The 23,380-nt window shown below is 37.5% G+C and overlaps 2 protein-coding genes across 5 annotated transcripts in view; both read left to right on the top strand.

Moving 5' to 3' along the window:
• The first annotated feature begins 1,618 nt into the window (after positions 1-1,618).
• Positions 1,619-17,827, top strand: LOC132124375 (phosphorylase b kinase regulatory subunit alpha, skeletal muscle isoform-like). 3 transcript variants are annotated; one of them, XM_059535399.1, is made up of 33 exons: positions 1,620-1,746; positions 1,999-2,134; positions 5,140-5,298; positions 5,806-5,853; positions 6,723-6,891; positions 7,426-7,508; positions 7,623-7,703; positions 8,312-8,410; positions 8,515-8,661; positions 8,766-8,819; positions 8,920-9,042; positions 9,438-9,533; positions 9,631-9,738; positions 9,854-9,932; positions 10,040-10,174; positions 10,407-10,516; positions 10,685-10,829; positions 10,932-11,010; positions 11,107-11,270; positions 12,088-12,258; positions 12,879-12,967; positions 13,056-13,201; positions 13,286-13,439; positions 13,615-13,694; positions 13,785-13,863; positions 14,512-14,641; positions 14,727-14,828; positions 14,920-15,035; positions 15,564-15,608; positions 16,776-16,937; positions 17,070-17,123; positions 17,220-17,420; positions 17,502-17,827. In XM_059535399.1, exons 2-33 carry the CDS (start codon positions 2,057-2,059, stop codon positions 17,673-17,675), a joined length of 3,660 nt encoding a protein of 1,219 aa, XP_059391382.1. In that variant the 5' UTR covers positions 1,620-1,746; positions 1,999-2,056; the 3' UTR covers positions 17,676-17,827. The 3 variants fall into 3 exon arrangements, with proteins under 3 accessions (XP_059391387.1, XP_059391386.1, XP_059391382.1); XM_059535404.1 differs by lacking the exons at positions 16,776-16,937; positions 17,070-17,123; positions 17,220-17,420; positions 17,502-17,827 and adding an exon at positions 15,180-15,218 and having other exon boundaries at positions 1,619-1,746; positions 15,564-15,598; XM_059535403.1 differs by lacking the exons at positions 15,564-15,608; positions 16,776-16,937; positions 17,070-17,123; positions 17,220-17,420; positions 17,502-17,827 and adding an exon at positions 15,180-15,466 and having other exon boundaries at positions 1,619-1,746.
• Positions 17,828-18,473: 646 nt separating this feature from the next.
• hdac8 (histone deacetylase 8) overlaps positions 18,474-23,380 on the top strand; it is a 31,155-nt gene continuing 26,248 nt past the window's right edge. The window contains exons 1-8 of one of the 2 annotated variants that reach the window (XM_059535408.1): positions 18,474-18,690; positions 19,101-19,153; positions 19,245-19,375; positions 20,199-20,340; positions 20,612-20,724; positions 21,472-21,549; positions 22,178-22,286; positions 22,408-22,580. In XM_059535408.1, coding sequence (XP_059391391.1) covers positions 18,577-18,690; positions 19,101-19,153; positions 19,245-19,375; positions 20,199-20,340; positions 20,612-20,724; positions 21,472-21,549; positions 22,178-22,286; positions 22,408-22,580 — 913 coding nt within the window. In that variant the 5' untranslated portion in view covers positions 18,474-18,576. The remainder of the gene's footprint in view (positions 18,691-19,100; positions 19,154-19,244; positions 19,376-20,198; positions 20,341-20,611; positions 20,725-21,471; positions 21,550-22,177; positions 22,287-22,407; positions 22,581-23,380) is intronic. The other variant, XM_059535405.1, reaches the window with a different exon arrangement.

Genomic DNA, 23,380 nt, shown 5'->3' on the forward strand with positions numbered 1-23,380 from the left:
TTTCTGATATAGAAAATCAATCTTTATTTTATAATTTTTTTTTATATTTGTACTTGGGCAAAAAAAGAAGAAAAAAAAAACACTTAGCAAGGAGAGCATTTTTCCAGCGTGCATTAATGAAGTGTTTAAAAAGGGGGAGGAGACCTAAATAAACTCTGGGTTTATCGAAGAAAACCTGCTCCCCACCAGGTTAGGTTCATAGTGTAAGTTACCATGGTAACTGACTCTGAGTGTAAGTTACCCTTTCTTTCAGAAACGGGCTTGACTTACCCTGCTTTCTCAGGTTTGACAAATCTCCCATTCTGAAACAGAAAACCTAGAGTTTCCCTCATTTCAGGGTAAACATACTCAGAGTTTTCACTTAACCTCCTTTGTGAAACGGGCCCCAGATGAGGAGATGGAGACAGAGGAAGAAAAAGAGGGAAATGTAGAGGCACAAGTGACAGAAAGGGAGCAGGGAACAGCAAGCCAGGAGACAGAGGCTGGTAAGAAAGAGGAAAATGTAGAGGCACAAGCATTTTCTATAGTTTTTACTATAACAGCTGTTCTTAATTATTCTGTAGAACAGAGAAGAAAAAGACATCAGGTTGGGACAACTTAAGACATTTCAGTTTCTGATCCCAGAGCTATTATTAGGTGGAAAGAATTTTTTTTTTTAACTTTTAAACTTAAAATTCTTTTCTATTTTTTATTTTTCAAAACTGCATCAGAGCATTTGCTGCCATATCAATACATAATCATCCATATCGATACGCGAATCAGCAAGGAATGCATCACAATATATTGCTGTATTGATATTTTGAACAGTGCCATTTAAAGCCTTGTTCCATGTGCCCCTTTTATACTTTGAGCACCTGCCTCTCCAAAGGTCTCTGCACGGCCCTGCCTTCAAGTAGATTTCATGATTGGAAAGCTTTCTCAGACACGTTAAGATGTGACTATACTGCCACTAAGTGGACATGTACGAGACACACATCCTTGTGATTTTACTGATGTTAAAAAGTATATAAAAAGTCTTTTGTGCAAAACCGGTTCATTATGCGTTTTTTTTTTTCAAAACAAGAAAACTATGACAAAGAATTAGACATAGGTCTACTGATGATTTAGAAAGTGTGCTTACTGCTACAATCATAATAGCAAGAAAATAACCAATTATCCCACATCTATTTATAAAGGAGATTATTTAAAACAAATAAGTTGTGAGTGGGATGATTCATTCAAATGAATTAACAAGGGAATTAACAATGGATTTTAATTGCTTTATATATAATTTGTTTTCTTTCTTGCATCAGGTAAATTATTAAACAGAATTTTTAAACTTTAAATCTGTTTGTGAATTTTTAACTCTCGTTCTTAAACGGTATAATAAAAAGCCAAAAAATTATTTTTGTTTGTCCAAATATCATTAGACAGCCTACTCATGTCAATGCAAAAGAAATATGGATACACGGATGCAGATGAATGCAGATGACGTAAGGAACGTGACGTCCTCTCTATTTTAACAAGATGTGTATTATTATTATTCGTTTTTTAGTTTAAAGTTTTTACGCCTTACTCCATCACAGTAAGCTTTTTATGAATAGTTAATAAACGTTTTTCCTTTAAAAAAAAGTTTGTCGCTATGTCGCAGTAGGCTCACAGATATTATTTTGAAAAGTAGGAAGATCCTCCCAGCAGACTGTAACATAATCGCGAGTGTGTACGAGTAATTTACTTTCCTTCCGGAATTTGCCTTTACGTGATCAGGTTTGTTTATATTCATGGAATCTATCCGAGCTTTGTCAGAAAAAGCAGATATTGTAAACACTGCGAGAGAGAGAGAGAGAGAGAGAGAGAGAGAGAAAGAGAGAGAGAGAAAGAGAGAAAGAGAGAGAGACTGCATGTCACAGTGTTTGGTCATGCAGCGCGAGCGTTTCTAAACGACCGTCTGACAACTTGGTTTCATGTTCGTCCAGCAGCTCACCTCCTCTTTTTAATATTCATATTGGTTTATTGCAGGAGGATGTTGGCGGTTTTTGAAGCATAACGATTTTTCGCAAACTTGCTAAGACCTAAAATGAGGAGTCGCAGCAATTCTGGAGTTAAACTTGACAACTACGCGCGGATAGTTCATCAGACTATTCTGCGTCACCAAGTGAGTGTCTGCACTTCTACACGGACTCCTTCACTAAAACATGTCTTCATTCTTTATATGTAGATATTTTTGATCTGGCATAGTTTGATCTGCCATGAATTTTTATTCGTGCAGAGAGAAGAGTAGTGCACTTTAGTGTTTAACGCTGTGTTAAAAACTTACTATTTTTATGTATAAAAATATCAAGTCTACACGTGTATGCTAATGAGGGGCAGAGATTTCGCCAAAAAATATATATAATTACTAATCTATCTTAATTTATTTAATTATAGGGCTGGTTTCACAGACAGGGCTTAGACTAAACCAGGATTAGGCCATAGTTCAATCAGGACATTTAAGTCATATTTTATTTATATATATAAACGTGGTTTGGGGGTAAACATTACTTCTGTGCATCTCTTGAGACAAAACAAAGACACTAGTATATTTTAATATCAGTCTGCAAATTTATTTCAGTTGAAACAGCTCAGACTTGCATTTTGGTCTGGGACTAGGCCTAGTCTGTGAAACCAGGGGTTAGTGTGTTTTATTATTTACTATTTAATTCTAGATTTATTTCAAGTATTTGACTTAAAGGGATAGTTCACCCAATAATCAAAATTATGTCATTAATGACTCACTCTCATGTCGTTCTAAACCCGTAAGACCTCTGTTCATCTTCGGAACAGAGTTTAAGATATTTTATATTTAGTCCGAGAGCTCTCAGTCCCTCCATTGAAACTGTGACTGCGTTTACATGCAGCCAATAACCCGTTCAAAACCGGGATATTAGCAATAACCCGGTCGCGCACGGCCATGTAAACACCGGCAAAAACCCGGATATGCTCATATCCCGGTTTTTTAAAAACCGGGATATTATACCTGGGGTACCCCTTTTCTAACCCGAATATTTGGTCTTGTAAACGCGTTTCGGCATATCCCCATCAAAATGTGTGTTCTGCGCATGTTCCATTCGCAAAGAATCTTGGTCTTTTGAGTAGAGACGGCGCATAAAAAAACCCCGCGTGCAGTATAGAGGCACAGTAGTGTCAAGTGCTGCTGGTGGATCAGTACCAGTGCCAAAGTGCAAACAAAGACTATCGCAATCTGCCCCAAACTATTCATTATCCGCCTGCTGCTGCTGTTGTTGTTGTTGTCTTTGGATACAGGAAGAAGAATCAGAAATGACGCATATTGCGTCTTGTTGTTCGTACGTCCAGACGCTAACCGTGCGTCGCCGTTTACATTGGGATTGGTAACTCTCTCTGCTCACGCATGTAAACGGGTTGTCCCGAATGTTTCAGAAACCCAAATAGTGACCTTAACCCGACCATAACCCGAATTTTAACAGCATGTAAACGTAGTCTGTGTGTACGGTATACTGTCCGTGTCCAGAAAGGTAAGAAAAACATAATCAAAGTAGTCCATGTGACATCAAAGGGTCAGTTCGAATTTTTTGAATCATCGAAAATAAATTTTGGTCCAAAAATAGCAAAAACTACAACTTTATTCAGCATTGTCTTCTCTTCCGTGTCTGTTGTGAGAGAGTTCAAAACAAAGCAGTTTGTGATATCCGGTTCACGAACGAATCATTCGATGTAACCGGATGTTAACTTTTTTTAATGTGGCTGACACTCCCTCTGAGTTCAAACAAACCAATATCCTGGAGTAATTCATTTACTCAAACAGTACACTGACTGAACTGCTGTGAAGAGAGAACTGAAGATGAACACCGAGCCGAGCCAGATAATGACTCGTTCACGAGTCAAGAACCGGTTGCATCGGTTTTCGGATCACCAGTAGTTCTTCACCAGTAGAAGAGAAGACAATGCTGAATAAAGTCGTAGTTTTGCTATTTTTGGACCAAAATGTGTTTTCAATGCTTCAACAAATTCAAACTGACCCTCTGATGTTACATGGACTACTTTGATGATGTTTTTCTTACCTTTCTGGACATGGACAGTATACTGTACACACAGTTTCAATGGAGGGACTGAGAACTCTCGGAATAAATCTAAAATATCTTAAACTGTGTTCAGAAGATGAACGGAGGTCTTACAGGTTTGGAACGACATGAGGGTGAGTTTTTGATTTTTGATTATTGGGTGAACTAACCCTTTAAGTAAAAGACATGTTCCATGTTTTTATGTGGATAAAATAATGTACCTTCACAAGGGAAAACTGCCCATGAATATAAATTCAAACGTAAGTTTTTACACAGGAGTATATACAGTACTATTTAAAAAGTATCTTATGCTCACCAGTGTATTAAGTTGATGAAAACTACAATCATATATATATATATATATGTATATTTATATAGTACATACAGTACAGACCAAAAGTTTGGACACACCTTCTCATTCAAAGAGTTTTCTTTATTTTCATGACTATGAAAATGGTAGATTCACACTGAAGGCATCAAAACTATGAATTAACACATGTGGAATTATATATGGAATTATATACATAACAAAAAAGTGTGAAACAACTGAAAATATGTCATATTCTAGGTTCTTCAAAGTAGCCACCTTTTGCTTTGATTACTGCTTTGCACACTCTTGGCATTCTCTTGATGAGCTTCAAGAGGTAGTCACCTGAAATGGTCTTCCAACAGTCTTGAAGGAGTTCCCCGAGAGATGCTTAGCACTTGTTGGCCCTTTTGCCTTCTGTCTGTGGTCCAGCTCACCCCTAAACCATCTGGATTGGGTTCAGGTCCGGTGACTGTGGAGGACCCCATCACTCTCCTTCTTGGTCAAATAGCCCTTGATGCCTTCAGTGTGACTCTACAATTTTCATAGTCATGAAAATAAAGAAAACTCTTTGAATGAGAAGGTGTGTCCAAACTTTTGGTCTGTACTGTATATTTTATATATATATATATATATATATATATATATATATACAGTATGTATATAGTTATAGTACATATGTGTGTTTGTGTTTATGCTTGCATATTTATTATACATATAGTGCAGTACCTGTAGCACTGGATATTTCTAACTAGCTGTATTGATAACTTGTAGGACCCAGTGACAGGTCTGTTACCAGCAAGTAAAGAGCAGCCTGATGCTTGGGTGAGGGACAATGTCTACAGCATCCTGTCTGTCTGGGCTCTCAGTTTGGCTTACAGGAAGAACGCAGACCGCGATGAAGACAAGGCTAAAGCCTATGAGCTTGAGCAGGTACAAAATGGGATTTATAATTTTTTTGGCAGTGTGTTGGTATTGATTCTGTTGTTACCTGAATGAACTGAATGAGTTCTCCTATTAATCCAGTACAGATTTTACTATATTTGTTCAGTATACGTCTGTTCATGAGAAAAACATATTATACATAATCCTACTAATTATGGTCTGCTGGATGAATATTTGTGATCACATGAGCATGTGTGGCAAATGTTGTTTTATTTGAATGATCTTACATTAAAAGCATACCAAAATATTCACCACTGTAGGGTATTATTTACTTCCAGGCGTGTTTTTTTTTTTTTTTTTTAAGAAAGGTCAGTTGTCTTTTCATGACTGTGTGTATGTGTCAGTGAAGTCTGTTTCTTTACAGTTGCCCTGAAGTGTCTTGTTACTCTTGCCTGTGCTATTAAATAGGAGCTGAAAGGTCACAGTTGAGCATGTGACCAAGTGTTGTTTTTGGTGGCAGTCTGTGTGTCTTGATCTCTTTTTTTCTTCTTTCAGAGTGTGGTGAAGTTAATGAGGGGAATTCTTCAGTGCATCATGCGACAGGTGATGCCCACCATTAACCCTCAGCCTTCACACTATATGCTTAACAAATAAAAAAGAGACAGTAGTAGTAAGAGATACAACAGCCAGACTAGTCTGTACATTGCAAAACATGCATTTATAGCACCTTCCTTTTTTTAGTTGCATTTTATTTACCAATCTGCCTGTAATTTAGGCCATAAGACAGTAAACATGCATACATACATTACCCTTCTGAAGTTTGGGGTCAGTAAGATTTTTTTTTTAAAAGAAATTAATAATTTTATTCTGATTTTCGTCTATTTCAAATAAAATATTTTTTTATTATTATTAAAGAATACTGAAAAAAAAAAAAAAAAATATATATATGTAAATATACTTTCCACAAAAATATTATACAGCTAACTATTTTTAACATTGACAATAAGAAATGTTTCTTGTGCACCAAATCGGCATCGTTTGAAGAATCATGTGAAACTGAAGAGTGGAGTAATGGTGCTGCAAAATTAGCTTCGCCATCACTGAAATATATATTAAATATATAAACTGCATTTGAAAATATATTAAATTATAAAATGGTTATTTTAAATTATAGTACTATTTTACAGTTTTACTGTTTGTACTGTATTTTTTTGGATCAAAGTAATATACAGCCTTGGTGAACATATCAAATTTTTCAGAACAAGCAAAACCTTACATACCCCAAACTTTTGAACTGTAGTGTACATGAAGATGTCCACACAAATATACAAATGTGCGCACATAGTTATGCAATCTGTCAGTCTCATACGCACCCACTTCAGTTGTGTCACTTTGTCTATTACATATTGTCTGAAGTGTTCTTTTGTGCTCTAAAGTGCGCTCTCTCGTCCTCTTACATTTTATCAATGCAGCTGGACAAAGTGGAGAAGTTCAAATACAGTAAGAGCACTTTGGACAGCCTCCACGCCAAGTACAACTCTAAGACCTGTGCCACTGTGGTGGGTGACAAGGAATGGGGGCATCTCCAGCTCGACGCTACCTCAGTCTATCTCCTCTTCCTGGCTCAGATGACTGCCTCAGGTACTCCAGGTCTCACTTTAGAGCTCGCCTCTTAGGGGAACTCACGTCTTCCTCTAAAAGTGTGCAAGTTTTCTTCCTTTTTCCTCTTTTTGTCCACATAATAAAGTATTTAGTAGGCTTGCACAAGTATTATTCATCGAATAAATAATAAAGATTATATAGACTTTGATCAACAGACATACATGGAGCCTATCAAATAAGGTAAACTGAGGCTCAAACTTGCTTGCTCGATACATGAAAACAAGTAAGCACAATGCAATCGAATGAATCCACTCGATTCACATGGATTACTTTTTGGATTAATCAAACAGATTGACAGACAGATGATAGAATTTTTATTTATGAGTTACTTGTATTGTTAATTCTGTCAACGTTTTGTTGTGATTGTACAGCCCTAAACTAATTATGTCTAACTAGTCAGAAATCCTGCTAGGGGAGAAATACTGAAATCTGATTGGACACCGTTAGCTCACTGAGCCTAGCATTAATAGATCTTCTCCCACATATCCTTTGCCTTGTCTTGTGTCCTTCTAGGGCTGCACATTGTGTACACTCAGGATGAAGTGGATGTGGTCCAAAATCTGCTGTTTTATATTGAATCTGCATACAAAGTGGCTGTAAGTCACTTAGTATGGATCACATAGACCTTATTTGTTTGTGTGTTTTAGTCATTTTAGTCTGTAATTGACACTCTGTGTCCCTAACTGGCATTTTCTGCTATGATTATTCAGGACTATGGGATGTGGGAGAGAGGAGACAAAACCAATCAGGGGATCCCCGAGCTTAATGCCAGCTCAATCGGGATGGCTAAAGTGAGTTTAATGAAACAAAATAGACAAAAGAAATGTCATTCTCTTTCTCTCACACACTTCTACTTAATGTAGTCAGTCCTCTTCTGAGCAGCTGTGAATTCTCAGAATGGCATGATGGGAAGGGGGTGTTCATGCCGTGCACTCGTGAACAATGCATATTAATGTGACCCAATGTAACCTCAACATGGCCTCTCTGGTACTAATCTTACTTCCTAGCTTTCCCTGACATCTTGTGTCATCTCTGTTTGTTCCTATTGTGACACTTTGCTCAGAGGAGAAAGGTTCTAGTTGTTTTTTCTCGGTTCTAGAAATCTGAGTACCATTCTAAGATCAGGGAACTAGCCCTTAACCTTGAATTAATACAATATACTGGTTTGAATTGAGAAAAATTCTGTAAGAATTAAATTGTGGCAGCCTCAGTTATGTTAACACTGAACATAAGAGTAAAGGTCATCTCTGGCAGAGAATGTTATGCCTAATTTGTCGTCTGTGGCCCTGGATTTCAGTGCACACTGGATGAATATTGGCTTTGTTGTGACTGTTCAATTGAGATTCTTGCCAGGACAGAATACTGTAACATCCCCTGAATGGACCCTTTGTAACTGCAGGCAGCGCTCGAAGCCCTAGATGACTTGAATCTATTTGGGGCCAAAGGGGGACCTGACTCTGTGGTTCATATCTTAGCAGACGATATCCAACACTGCCAGGTGAGGCTATGGAATTTATAGTGCTCTGAATTTTCCTATGCATGTGTATCATCATCAGTTGACTTGATAAAAAAATATTAAAATGATTACCATCTCCACTCAAGTCCATTCTGAGCTCCATCTTGCCCAGAGCTTCAACATCTAAAGAGGTGGATGCTGGCCTCCTGTCCATCATTTCATATCCAGCTTTTGCTGTGGAAGACATGGAGTTAGTCAATATCACTAAGGAGGAAATTATCTCCAAGCTTCAGGTTAGGACTTGATCTCAGACACGAGGTACTTGTTTATTAACAGCTGTCTGTCTCTCACTGTAGGATGGGGTATATTTGTCACTTGCATCTCTTTTTGTCTGTAGGGAAGATATGGCTGTTGTCGTTTCCTTAGAGATGGTCACAAAACTCCTAAAGAGGTCAGTACATCACACAGTATTTAATACATAGACAGAACTGTATCTAATAAACTAAATTATTCTTTTTAATTGGAAATTACTTTTTTTTTTTTTCTAATAGGACCCCAACAGGCTGTACTATGAATCTGCTGAGCTGAAACTTTTTGAAAACATTGAATGTGAGTGGCCACTTTTCTGGACCTACCTGATCTTGGACGGCATCTTTATCAACAGTCCAGAGCAGGTAATTTCATCCAGACCTTTTAGCCAGTCTGGAAATATGGGTGATGTAAATGTGATGAGATGTTTTCCTAGCAAACCAATTACAATATGTTTTGCATATGTTGTTTGTTTTGATTTGCTTGAACATGAGGCTTAAGATACTAATATCACATAATCACAGAACACATATTGTTTTCATTTGGCTCTGCATGAGTTTACTGTATGATTCAGAGTTTTGTAATAACTCTGAGTCTGTTCAGATAGTAAAACTCGTGTGGTTTAGAATACTGGTGCCTTCTGGCAGCTAGTCTAGAGATTTCAGCAAAGACAAAGCTTGAGAGAGACTTTCTAGAGGTTAAAAATAAGTTTGTGCTGCAGATGCAGGCAGGTTGAATTTCTACATTTCTGTCCTCTCAGGTTCAGGAGTATCGGGAAGCTCTGGAAGGTATCATGATCAAACATAAAGATGGAATATGGCTGCTGCCTGAACTCTATAGTGTTCCTCCAGATAAGGTGAGAGATTCCTAAATAACCAATTAAACTGATCTTTATTCTTTAAAATCTGAATAGCAATGAAGCATTATTGAATTAACGTTTTAAATTATTTCAGGTGAATGAAGAGTATGTTAATCCACACACGGTGGAGAGGATCCCATTGGGAAAGTGCCCTCTGAAGTGGGGCCAGTCCCTATATGTCCTGGGCAATCTTTTAGCCGAGGTGAGAAGTTATAGGTCATGTATTTGCTATACGTCTTGTTTGAAAGCTTTGTACCAAGTTATATTTGTGAAAGTATGTTAAACACCTAAAAATGCTCTTTTTCTTACCATTTCAGGGTTTTTTGGCTCCTGGAGAGATAGACCCTTTAAACCGCAGGTTCTCTACCATCCCTAAACCAGATGTTGTTGTACAAGGTGTGGTTTTTTTTTAAAACCTTTTTTTAACGACTTACACTTGATTCCACGTTATGTATTGCATGTTTGAAATTTACCCTGATGTGTTTGCATTATGTTCTGACAAGTATCCATCCTTGCTGAGAATGAGGATATTAAGGCACTCCTGCAGAAGAATGGGATTTATGTGGAGACAGTGGCAGACATCCACCCTCTCAGAGTGCAACCATCTCGAGTTCTCAGCCATATTTATGCTAGACTAGGTAGGAAATGGTACACCATAAGGTCTCATTTTACACTAGTATGAAAAAATGCAAAACATATATATATATATATATATATATATATATATATATATATATATATATATATATATATATATATATATATATATATATATATATATATATATATATATATATATATATATATATATATATATATTTAAAAAAAAAAATTTTTAAACTCAATGCTGATAAATTATGTTTCTCTAAGGGCGTAATGAGAGACTGGGGCTGACCGGCAGACCTTACCGTAGGATTGGCGTGTTAGGAACCTCCAAGCTTTACATCATCCGCAACACCGTCTTTAGCTTCACACCTCAGGTTCTTCATAATGTGCTGAAATAGGCATTTTGAGGCTTTTGCTGAGGCAGAAAGCCAGAGAAAAATGGTCACAGCTTTTGAAATATATGCTAAATGCCCAATGTTTTTCATATTCTCAGTCTTTACATTATTTGTCCTAATTTCTCTGTTTGTGTTATTTCCCTGTAGTTCATAGATCATCAGCAGTTCTATCTGGCTCTGGACAACAAGATGATCGTGGAAATGTTGCGGACTGACCTGTCCTACCTCTCCTCTCGCTGGAGGATGACCGGCCGTCCTACTGTCACCTTTCCCATTTCCCAGACCATGCTTAGTGAGTGAAAACTGGCACCTCCGATAACGTGGAGTCATCTCAATAAATGTTAAATGTAAGGTGTGAAGTTCTTTTCTTAGTTTTTTGTATGTTACTTCTTAGACCATGAACACACAGACTTGGACCCTGCTGTGCTGGCTACACTTAAGAAACTACAGGATGGGTACTTTGGAGGGGCAAGGTAAGACAATCGGGCTATAAATAAATGTAATGTCATCAACAATACATTTTCAAGGACCGTCACCGCTTACTTGCTTGCTGCTCTCAATTTTGCTAGGATCCAGACCGGCAAGTTATCTGAGTTCCTGACCACGTCTTGTTGCGCTCATCTGAGCTTCCTCGATAGTGGTAAGACACGCTCCAATAGGGGCTGTTATGAAGATGATGATGTTGAGGATGGCTTCTTTAGAGGTGCTGTGCATGACCTGAGCTTCAATGATGGTAAGGAAATAATATCCTAATGAAGAGTTTTTTGATGACTTCTGAATTGGTCAAATACTGATGTTGGTCATTTTGGAGATGAAGTTCTTGATGTAGGTTTGTGATATGAATAGCACACATTGATAAATTCTTAATTCTTTGTGTTTGATATTATATAAGTTATTAGGAATCATTTGCGTTTTCCTCTTTTCACGCATGTTATTTTAATTTTTAGGTACATTTTTAGAGTAAAAGTTCCCAAATTGTATGTATTTTGATCTCTTTGAATCCAGTCTTTAGGGATTCCTTGTAACTAAATGATTTAAACAGGTTGCATAATGAAGAATTTTCTGTAGGAAACATTAACACATCCCTGACTATTCTGTTTTTTTTCTGCCATCATTGCAAGTTGTGTTATCCTTGTGATTGTTTTTTTTTTTTGTGTGTTGATCATTTGCAATGATCACTTGCAGTTTGAAAACAGCATTATGTTGCTCAAAATTATGCATTTCTTCTGCCTTTTATTCAATCCTCATATTCAATCCTCCATTTCATTTAATTTTCTTTTTTTGTGTGTGTTGATCATTTCTGGTGAGTAATGAAATGGAGGATTGATTCGAAATGAACAGTCTGGCTTAACAAGCTTGAATTATTCTCTAAGGAATGCATTTACACTTAACTGTATGCTGTAATGTCACAAAAGCATTTTAGTTGGCTGCATTGCAAAAAATGTCTTGCTGTTTATTGTCGCCTCCAGTCCAACAAACTCTCTTTTTCTCATGTCTCATTTTCTCATTCTCTTTTTTTCAAATCCTGATTCCTAACCATTTTCTCTCAGATACAGATGATCTAGCACAATACCTAGACCAGCTGTTGACTACAGCAGTGCTTCAACAGGGGCTCAGAGTCGAGGCACAGGCAAAAGGACTGAGTCGCTTCAAGGCTGCAGCCACTAAGACGTGTGAGATGGTGTCTCTCTTGAACAAAGCCAAGGAGCTCCAAATCCAAAGTAAGCTGAACCAATATCAACCACTACTGTGCTCAAACTGAAATCATACTTGTTGAGGGCTAATATATATTTAGGGATGCAACAACTTTTTTTAATGGAATTGATCTACAATGAATTGCAAAATTGATTAGCTTTGTCTTTTTGCTTGTATATCACTGTTGTAGTAAAGATGCAAGCATGAGAGGATGTTACATTTAAAATAGTGTAAAAGCTTAACTGTATAGTTTTATGTGTAGAGTGCTTTGCAAATTAGCAGTTCAAGATACCTGATGATTTTTTATCTGTCATCATGTAATTACCATCATGTCATTCAGACAAGACAAGACAAAGCAAAACATTTCTCAAAATATATATATTTTTTTCTACAAAGAAATTTGTACAGGTTTAAAATGACATGATGGTGAGTAACAGACAGAAGACAGAGAGACAGAAATTTTAATTTTGCGTGAAGTGACCCTTTAAAAAAAACATAAGAACTGCATAAGAACAAAGAAACTGTAGATCGATAGCAACACAAAATCAATTAGGCATCTGTCTAACAAGGCAAAGTGTACACCATTTGTCTTTACACAATGTCATCAATTTTTTCCTGTCTTTGTCTGTTTATTGTCTGTTTTCAGATGTGAACATGTATCTTCCCAATAAACTTTTCCACTCCCCTCAGCCTGTGTTTAATCTAAAAGATTTCCCAGGACAACATACAAGTCATGTGTGTATATGCACACACACAAAGGATCTTTTAAAAATGCAAAACTGAGATGACAAAAACCTTTTTAATGTTTCATTGATCTCTGTAGAGTCCCGAGGTGCTTGTGTCCTCTGAGTGTAACCTGCCTCGGGACACTCATGGTGACATTGACTACAGTGGACTAGTCCAGGTGCTGAAAGATACCCAGAGCCTTCATGACCAAGCAGACATCCTCTACATCCTTTTCAAAGACAAGTAAGTTCAAATGCCATATTTAAATCAAAGAAATAAGAGTTGTCTATACTTTTTTTTTATTCAGTCTAATGTGTGTTCTCACAGGGGAATGGACTGGGACACTCAGCTGCATGGTAAAGTCATCACTGTCGAGAGTTTGCTGGTGGAGCTCTATGAGAAGGCGGGAGATCTGCGTTGCTGGGATCTCATCCGTATGATTTCAGGCATGCTCCGCAAGAAAGTGGAGGAACTGGACTGGGTAAAGATCAAAATGCAAGCTTGTGGAAAAGAAACTATAACATCGGCTGATATTTGCATTCCACTTATCCAAGAAATGTTACATATGCTCTTTTTGTTAGATTGGCACAGGATGTGTTAATATTGTATATCCTTCATGAATTGTTCTGTATTTTGCCTGATGGTCATGTTTGTAGGCCTGCTCAGATTTGCTGGCCCATCAAAAGCACTTGACAGTGGGTTTACCACCGGAGCCCAGAGAGAAGACCATTACTGCGTGAGTTTTCATTGTCATTCACAGTGCAGATGACACCAAAATGCTGTACTATGTTGTTAGCATGTGAGTGATGTGGATGTTTCTCTGCAGGCCTTTGCCACCTGACGAACTGGCCTTACTTATTGATCAAGCCAGCGAGAACAACATTACTGTTGCCATCCTCACACAGGTTACTTGAAAACATACAATGATTTTACAATACTGTTCAAAAGTTTGGGGTCAGTAAAATATACTTTTAACAAATTAAGGATGCGTTACATTGATCAGATGTGACAGTAAAGACATTTATGTTCTTACGAAAGATTTCTAGTTCATCGAAATGCATTTAAAAACACACAAAAAACTCTTAACAACCCTAAACTTATGAACAGTACTTTCTGAAAATTATTTGACCGAGCACACATAGAATCTGTAAACTTATTGAGACAAATATGTTCATACGGATGGTGCACAGATTCATCAAATTAGCCAAAATATTTCATAAACATCTCAAATTCAAGTCTCGCTATTAACAAACCATTAACTATGACTTTTTCCTCAAACCCCGAATTTGCTGCTTATTAATAGTTAGTAAGACATTTGTTAAGTTTAGGAACGGGGTAGGATTAGGGATGTAGAATATGGTCATGCAGAATATGTGCTTTATAAGTACTAACAAACAGCCAATATGTTAATAATAGGCATGCTAATAAGCAACTAGTTATTAATGAGAATCGGTCCTTATACTAAAGTATTACCAAATGTCTTTTGATCTTTTAATTTGTGTGAGATCATTATTGTTTTTTTTTATAAGTGTTTGTTTTTGTGCATGCATTAGGAGATCATAGTGTATCTAGCAATGATCATCAGAACACAGCCCAGTTTGTTCAGTGAGATGTTTCGGCTGAGGATTGGCCTCATCATTCAAGTTATGGCAACTGAGCTGGCCCAGTCTCTGAACTGCTCAGGTACTGCATTTATCATTCATGTATTCATAGAGCATTTTAGAATGGGCTTTTCATTTCTAAGCAAAATAATATATGTGTGTCAAAGGTGAGGAGGCAACTGAGAGTCTGATGAAACTGAGTCCCTCCGAGTTGAAGAATCTTCTCCACCACATTTTGAGTGGCAAAGAATTTGGTGTTCAAAGAAGTGGTGAGTATATATAAAAATATAAGTTTAGCATTGATGGCTAATATTCTATGATTGGTTTGGTTGTCTGGATGTGTTCATGCTTGCTGTTCAGTTCGTTCAGTTGAGCCGGGCACCAGTCCTGTTATCTCCATCCACGAGGTCGGCAATGTTGGTGCTACCAAGAGTGAGCGTGCAGGCATCAGCAAACTGAAGAGTGACATGAAGATGGTAGGTGACCGCACATCCGGACTACAGAAACAAAAACATACAGAGGGCAGATGTTACAAAGGCACAATTAAATTAAGTTGTGTGAACATTATAGCGAGCATATATGTCACGACTCTGTGTTTAATAGTTTTTAAATATTTTCAGCTAGAAGAACTTTGACTGTCATGGTCGATACAAAGTAAGGTGATGTGTCTAATGAGCTGGGACTCAGTCTCATGTACGGGTCTAATCTTAAATTAACTTTAGAAACTCAAAAGTCAAGATACAAACTGACATTAGTTGCTTAATTTGGTGGTTAATTATCGCAAAGCTGTGGGAGGAAATCCTTGGTACATCTGAAGCTTGAATCTGTGTTTTACATAAAGGGGAATATAAATGTTTCATGGGGTCAGAAGGTGCATGGCAATGCGTTTAATTCCACAGGTGATGGGAATATAATTGTTGAATGAAGCTTAAAATATTTCTTTGTCCTGTAGGAAGTTCATAAAACTGACCACCCCCATTGGTGTCTGTCTTTTACCTTTGTAGACATTTTTTGGTCAGTCCTTCGACGCTGAGGATGTGGAGTCAGGGGTAAGTTCTCGGTTCTTAAAAGACATTGAACAGGTAAACAGCTGTGATAAATTAATAAAAGGCAGACTAGTAAGTAGATAAATTTACCTGTTCAGCATTGAAAAGGAAAACCTATCGACTTGCTACTAGTCAGCCTTTTATTAGTCCACACATCCTCTGTGTTTATAGTGGCACCCTTGCAAACTATTCTAACTCAAAAGTTCCAACTTCTAGATTTTAAATTAAGATTGAAAGAATTTCGGTCATGTGGCTGTCATGTAGTTCAGTTTTAGTCTATGTTTAGGTTTTTACTCTTGGAAGTTGTATTTAGGTACCAATATTCATAAACGTGAACATAACTTTTGGGTTAGCCTACCAAAATACATAATATCTGTACACATTCTTTGGCCAAGAAACACAAAGTTATTATAATAAACTATATGCTCCACATTCCCACCACATTTCTGTAATGATGTTCCCATATACCAACCAGGATGTTACTTCTTAACTATATTATTAAATCAAGTCAAACTTGGTGTCAGTAAACACCAGAATGAAGTCACATGCCTTCCCAGTCACCACTTTTTTTTTTTTAAACAGATATACATTTTCTTCATGTCTTGAGTAGTGTTCAATACTTGAATTACAAGTTCTGAAGGCAAAGGGGTGTCCTACTTGTAATTTAGTTATTAAGTTAACAGCTGTTTTTATTAATTGCCTAATAGACATAATGTTGTTGTTTGTATGTCTTACTACCAAGCATTTTAAGAAAGAAAAGAAAGAAAAGAAAGTGAAGAAAAAAGAAAGTGAAAAAAAAAGGAAAGTGAAGTGACAATCAGCCAAGTATGGTGACCCATACTCAGAATTTGTGCTCTGCATTTAACCCATCCGAAATGCACACACACAGAGCAGTGAACACACACACACACTGTGAGCACACACCCGGAGCAGTGGGCAGCCATTTATGCTGCGGCGCCCGGGGAGCAGTTGGGGGTTCGATGCCTTGCTCAAGGGCACCCCAGTCGTGGTTTTGAAGGTGGAGAGAGAACTGTACATGCACTCCCCCCACCCACAATTCCTGCCGGCCCGGGACTCGAACTCACAACCTTTCGATTGGGAGTCCGACTCTCTAACCATTAGGCCACGACTTCACAGATTGTTGACCTGTGCTAATAATGTGACTTACAGAGGTACCGGATGCCTTCAATTGATGAATTCGACAGCTCAATCAGTGTTGGTGCGTCTCAGGACAGTCGGCAGGGCCAGTGGCTGCGCAGAAGAAGGCTTGATGGTGCGCTCAACAGAGTTCCTGTAGGCTTCTATCAAAAAGTCTGGAAGATTCTGCAGAAGGTTGGAAGAATTTTAAAGAGGACATTGTTATGCTAATAACATTAAATAGACTGTAAAATTCATAGTATATATTTTTTATGTAGAAGAGTAGACTACTATTAATTTATTTTTTGTTTGTTTTTTTGCTCATAGTGTCACGGCCTGTCAATAGAAGGCTTTGTTCTCCCATCTTCTACTACAAGAGAGGTTTAGGACAATTAAAAGTGTCTTAAAAATAACTTCACCAGTTCCTCTCATTGCTTTCTGTGGCACTGACTGTAATTCTTCTCTCCCTCTCTCCAGATGACCCCGGGTGAGATAAAGTTTGCAGTACATGTGGAAAGGGTGCTGAACCGTGTCCCTCAGCCTGAATATAGGCAGCTACTGGTCGAAGGCATCCTAGTGCTTACAATGCTGGCTGAAGTGGACATTCAAAGCGTAGGCAGTATCATCCACGTAGAGAAGATTGTTCACATTACTAGTGACATGTTCTACAAGGACCAGGTATGGGTATTTATCTCAAATGTGATTTCCCTTGGTATTTCTTATCATCAAATGTCAATTAATTTCCTCTCGCTGCTGCAGAAGGATCTTGGTGCAGAGGACAGTATTTTAGAGAAGGATCCCTCTACGGGCATCTGCCGGCTCCTGTATGACACTGCACCCAGTGGTCGCTTTGGCACCATGACTTACCTCACTAAAGCTGTGGCTACCTACGTCCAGGACTTCCTGCCTAGTGGCGCCTGTGCTGTACAGTGATATCATGAAGTTTTTAAATAGTATAGTTTTTACTGTACAGGGGAAGAGACCACTATTTTAGAGCAGTTTTTAGGTGTTCGTGTGAGTTTGAGTGTGAAAGCAAAATCTGCAACCGTTTTAAACCAGAATAAATGAACTTGTTGTTGACCACATGCTTTGGTAGTTTATGGTTTGATGTTGTCATTCAGAAGTCCTGATATAGGTTTTCCATTGACCTTCGTCAGGGTATCTACGTATTTTATTTTCGACAAGGCTGTGAGGAATGGAAATACAGGAAATGTATTGCAGTGTTGTTTAACAAGTTGTTTGTTGACTGCAAGTTTGTCCTCATACAGGAAAATTTTAGTTAAATTCAGTGTCTATCCTGACTTAGCGCTATTAAGCATGAAACTCCGTTTTTGTTCTTTTTGTTTGTTTGTTTGCCAACGCAAATGAAGAGCTATATTACATAAACTAAGAATGTAGTGTGTTTACATGTGACTACTTGTGGATAGTATTTTACATTAGTGTTTTAGACTTGCATTTGTTGTCTTTACAGCTGTTACCAGCTAGTAGTAGATGTTTGCATGTACTTACGGAAGCCAATATTGTATATTAACTTTTATTTATTTTTCTTAAAATATTACAATTGATTGTAAATAAAAGTGAAATTTAAATAAAATAATTTTACTTATTGAATTACCCAGACATTTGTGGATTTTTATATCAGAAAAGAGCAAAGCCAATACAGCAAACATTATTACAGTATCTTGATGAGAGCAGAGGTCCTTGTTTAAAATCCGGACTTTTATTTTGAAATAACGGACGTTTGTTGTGGCGTTCATCGTCGGGACAGACAGAGGAGCTCACCACAATCTCTATCGGTTTATGAGGTGCTTTGATTTTAATAATTTGATTTTAAATGAGTGATACAAGCGAGAGTAATGATGATAAAAGCAGAAATCGCAGCGTGGTGTATGTGTACAGTCCGGAGTACATCCAGACATGCGACTCGCTGTCTAAAGTGCCAAACCGGGTGAGATGAACTGCACTTTACTTCACACACTCCCAAAACACACATCTGGCTTCATGAAGATAATGAACATTATATGTAGAGACATGAACATGAGAAAGAACCGCGTTTGCTCTAGCTGGTTTGACACTAATGGAAAAATAATGTGTTAGGGACATGTACGTTAACTTACCGTTTGTATAACCCTGGAATTCTTTTAATTATTTTGGAGTATCATATAAATACCATGGTGCAAGAATGTGGTAATCTGCTAATACCATAGAATATATGAAAACACATTCTTGAATGTATTTTCTGAAACCATTATAGTACCTTGGTACTACACAGTATTTTTTTTAACGCATAGCCTAAAGTATACACACGAGTAACTGTTATATGGTTGGTTTTCTTTCCTCTCTCTCTTTCTCTCACAGGCGAGTATGGTGCATTCATTGATTGAGGCGTATGGTTTATTGAAATATATGAGGTGTGTGAAGATATGCGAAATTGTCTCTTTCTCAGTAAATAATGTTAACTGATGTTTATGTTATGTTGAAACTGTTGTGTGTGTGTTTTAGGGTGGTGAAGCCACATGTGGCTTCAATAGAGGAGATGGCCATGTTTCACACAGACTCTTACCTGCAGCACCTGCACAAGATCAGCCAGGATGGGGACAATGATGATCCTCAGTCTGTTGACTTTGGGCTGGGTGAGACCTCAATTCAGATGGTTAGGCGCATGATTATTCTACTACATGGCCAGGAGTATATGGACAACCATTGTTTCTGGCCGCATGAATTAGGACATGAGTATCAATGAGGCACTGATGTTGTTGGCCTGGCTTCAAATGCAACTGCATGCATTTTGTTAAAATTTTCATAAAGCAGGTGTTTTAAATGTTTTGAGTACAGTGCCCCTAAAACACAATAAACCCCTTGCCTCTTTCCTAAAATATAAAAGCAGCTATATAGCTATAAATGTTCATGTAATTTTTTTTTATTAATAATAAACTTGCACTCCATTTACTAACTGCTTGTTTTCTTAATATATATATATATATATATATATATATATATATATATATATATATATATACACTTTAATCTTTTTGTATTCTATCTGTTTTCAAAAAAAGCAAACAAAGGCCTCTATATCTAGTAGTGTTCCTTATTTAATTGCATGCAGTTCCCTCTTGCTTACAGCAGTGGGCAGTATTTTATATAAATCTTTCTCAAACATTTCAGTTATTACAGTCGGTGGTTCATTATTCTACTGGATCACAGCCATGTGTAATTTTAAATGCCTGACAAACTGACACTTCATACTAATCTTCAGGGATAGAGAATAGTGTCATTGTTTTTGAGGTGAAACAAAGCTCTTGCCAAAGGATCTATTTTAATGCAGCTCAGAGTTTATTGTTTATTCTCGCTCTCCCTCTCCATCAGTATCCTTCCTCTCACTTTCCTCTCTACACCCCATCCCATTGTCCCTCTGTGTTATCAACCCCCCTCTTGCCGCTCTCTTTTGTTCAGGTTATGACTGTCCGGTGGTGGAAGGTATTTTTGATTACGCCGCTGCCGTTGGAGGAGCTACTCTGACTGCTGCCCAGAATCTGCTGGATGGAAAGTGTGATGTAGCCATCAACTGGGCCGGAGGGTGGCATCACGCCAAGAAGTAATTTGGCACAATAGGCCTTGTGCCCAACCTCTTGTGTTTCACATCCACATCAATCGTTGAGATGCCAGTGGCATCTTTAACATAAGTACTAAGAAGTTCTGCATGCTTTGCAGTTTAAAAACAAGTTTAAACCAAATTTTGATGTTGCAGTTTGATTGCGGAAGCTTGATATACAAGCTTGTATACTGTAGATGAATGTGTATGTATGTGTCGGACATTGTTCAGTGGGTCACTGGAGCAGCTGATTGAATATGTTTCGTTATACAAGGGACGAGGCATCTGGGTTCTGTTATGTGAATGACGCTGTTCTTGGAATCCTCAAACTGCGCCAGAAGTATGAGAGAGTTCTCTATGTGGATGTGGACCTTCACCATGGAGATGGTAATAACACTTCCATAACAATTACCATAAAAGCCTGTTGTTTTTAATAGCATTTAACATGCGGCTTTTCCACAAGTAGTCCACAAATTGGCTTAAGATTTGTATCTGACTTCCAAATTCACATTAACACCAAGAACAAATGTTAGATGGGTCAGTGACAAGACACTTATTTTTATTAGAAATGTTTAATTAATTTATTAAAAAAGTGCAGTTCATATATACAGTGGTTTCAGTGCACCTTTTCTATGATGAGCGTTTTTTAATTTATTTCTAAATTAAACATCAAACGTAAAAAAGTCAGGTTGCTACAACTGTCCTGATATTGAAATAAGTTCTTGAATGAAAACCTTATCACATAGTATTGCATAATATTTTATTTTTATATCTTAAAAAACAAAGAAATATTGTAACATGTAAAATGCTTCTAAATATTTTAAACATCTTTGTCCACCAAAATAAAATCATGTGATGCAAACAACATTAGGAAAATCTATCATAGAAAGAACAACTGTAGACCCTTATGACTGTGTGTTAAGGTCTTGAAAAATATGATATCATTTTTATTCATAGAAAGGTTTTAAAAAATGTAATACCAGGTAATTTTGTACAATCTTTTCTTCTTTATATACTTTAATTATATCTGTTATCAGTTCTGGTTATTTCTCAAATCCATCAGTGAAAAAGGGCACTTTCTCTAAGCTTTTACTCAGACCTGTTTTAATATCCTTCCCATTGTTTCCTCTCCAGGTGTGGAGGACGCTTTCAGCTTCACCTCTAAAGTCATGACAGTGTCTCTGCACAAGTTCTCCCCTGGCTTCTTCCCAGGTTAGTTCGGCATGCCTCTACGCCTCAGTGAAGACCAGCACTTCTTTTAATTCCCTTAATTGACAGTCATGTTTCAAGCCATGCCAGAGCTGGAGCTGCAGGTTCCACTCCAGCACCCAGAGTCTGATTACTCGGCTGATAACAGAGACTGGAGCTCTGGGGCTTCTTGGAGACTCTAAAATGTCATTTATTCCTGAATTTTCAGTATCCATTACTCCAGTCTTCAGTGTCACATGATCCTTCCGAAATCATTCTAATATGCTGATTTATTGTCTTATTTCTTATTATCAGTGTTGAAACCAGTTGAAAACTGCTCATTGTTTTTGTGGAAACGGTCATACAGGTTGTTTTTTTGTTGTTTTTATTTTTTCTAAAGAACAGCAGTTATTTTGCTATAATGATTTCATGTCAGTTTTGATCCAATTAATGCATAAATTCATGATAAAATGAATTAAAAATGGTCTTACTGACCCCAAACGTTTGAACAATACTGAAAATGACCGCATATTTGCTCAATAAAACTTAATGTAGATAATTGATACTGGCCCATCAGTTCTATCAGTCATATGAATGACCTTTTAAAGAGACCAAATTTAGGTTGTCATTATAATTCTTCATTCTTTAACAGGCACAGGAGATGTGACTGACACTGGGCTGGGCAAAGGACGCTGGTACGCTGTTAACGTCCCCTTCGAGGATGGCATCCGTGATGATCGGTACTGCCAGACCTTCAGTAGGTCTGTAAAGATCCAGTAATTAGCTACTGTATCTAATCAAGTCCTATGCACTGTTTTCTTTGTCCCCATGGTTCAGTGTCATTTAAACAGACATTATTTCTTATTGGGGGTTTTCTCTCAGTGTGATGCAGGAAGTCAAAGCTCTGTTTAACCCTGAAGCAGTTGTGATGCAACTTGGAGCAGACACCATGGCGGGTGATCCCATGTGCTCCTTCAATATGACTCCCATTGGAGTTGGAAAATGTCTGAGCTATATTCTGAACTGGGAGTTACCCACTCTGCTTCTAGGAGGAGGTTTGTGTCATTGTTTTTGTTGAATTGTATTACACTCCCAAATTTTAAAATTCTGTCATCATTTACTCAACCCACATGTCATTTCAAAGACTTTTGTTCACTTTCTGGACAAAAATGAAAATTAGTTTTTCTTTTAATAATACACACATCATTTCTATCCATCCACGCAAATGAATGTTTCAGTCTCACACAGTTTATAAAGAGAACGTAAAAGCAGTTTAGCTGTTTAATCCATGCCATCTGAAGACACATGTTTGGTTTTATGATGAACCGATTTAATTTCTGCTTTTATTCATGCATTGTTCAATGTTAATTGTGAATAAAAGCTGAAATAAAATCTGTTCATTCTCTTTAACCACTTGATTCATACGGATTACGTTTACATTGTCCTTTTGTACTTATTCATGCAAGTTTTGGTTGCATGTACTTTCACTGGATAGGCAAAAATTATTCTGAGATTATCAAATGTATCGTCATTTGCATTTTGAACGATGTGAGTGTGAGTAAATGATGACTGAATTTTCACTTAGGGTCAATTAACATTTCAAAAACACATGTCGATAGATGTATTCAGCAGTGTTGCCTAAGTTTGTTCTCCCTCCATGCCTTAAGACTGACAACTACATCTTCTGTCCTTGTTGCCAGATCTCTGACTCGGCCAAAAAGTTTATTAGTGTGTTGTTACGGCCAGGGGGGGGGGGTTGGGCTGAGAGAAGAAAGTGAACTTTTGTGATTTTAGCCCATTTTGCAATGAGCTCTAAGCTGCAGACCTGCCTAGCCAAGCTCTAGATGAAAGGTAG

The sequence above is a fragment of the Carassius carassius genome, chromosome 3 (genome assembly GCF_963082965.1).
Source record: "Carassius carassius chromosome 3, fCarCar2.1, whole genome shotgun sequence".
NCBI classification, from domain to species: domain Eukaryota; kingdom Metazoa; phylum Chordata; class Actinopteri; order Cypriniformes; family Cyprinidae; genus Carassius; species Carassius carassius.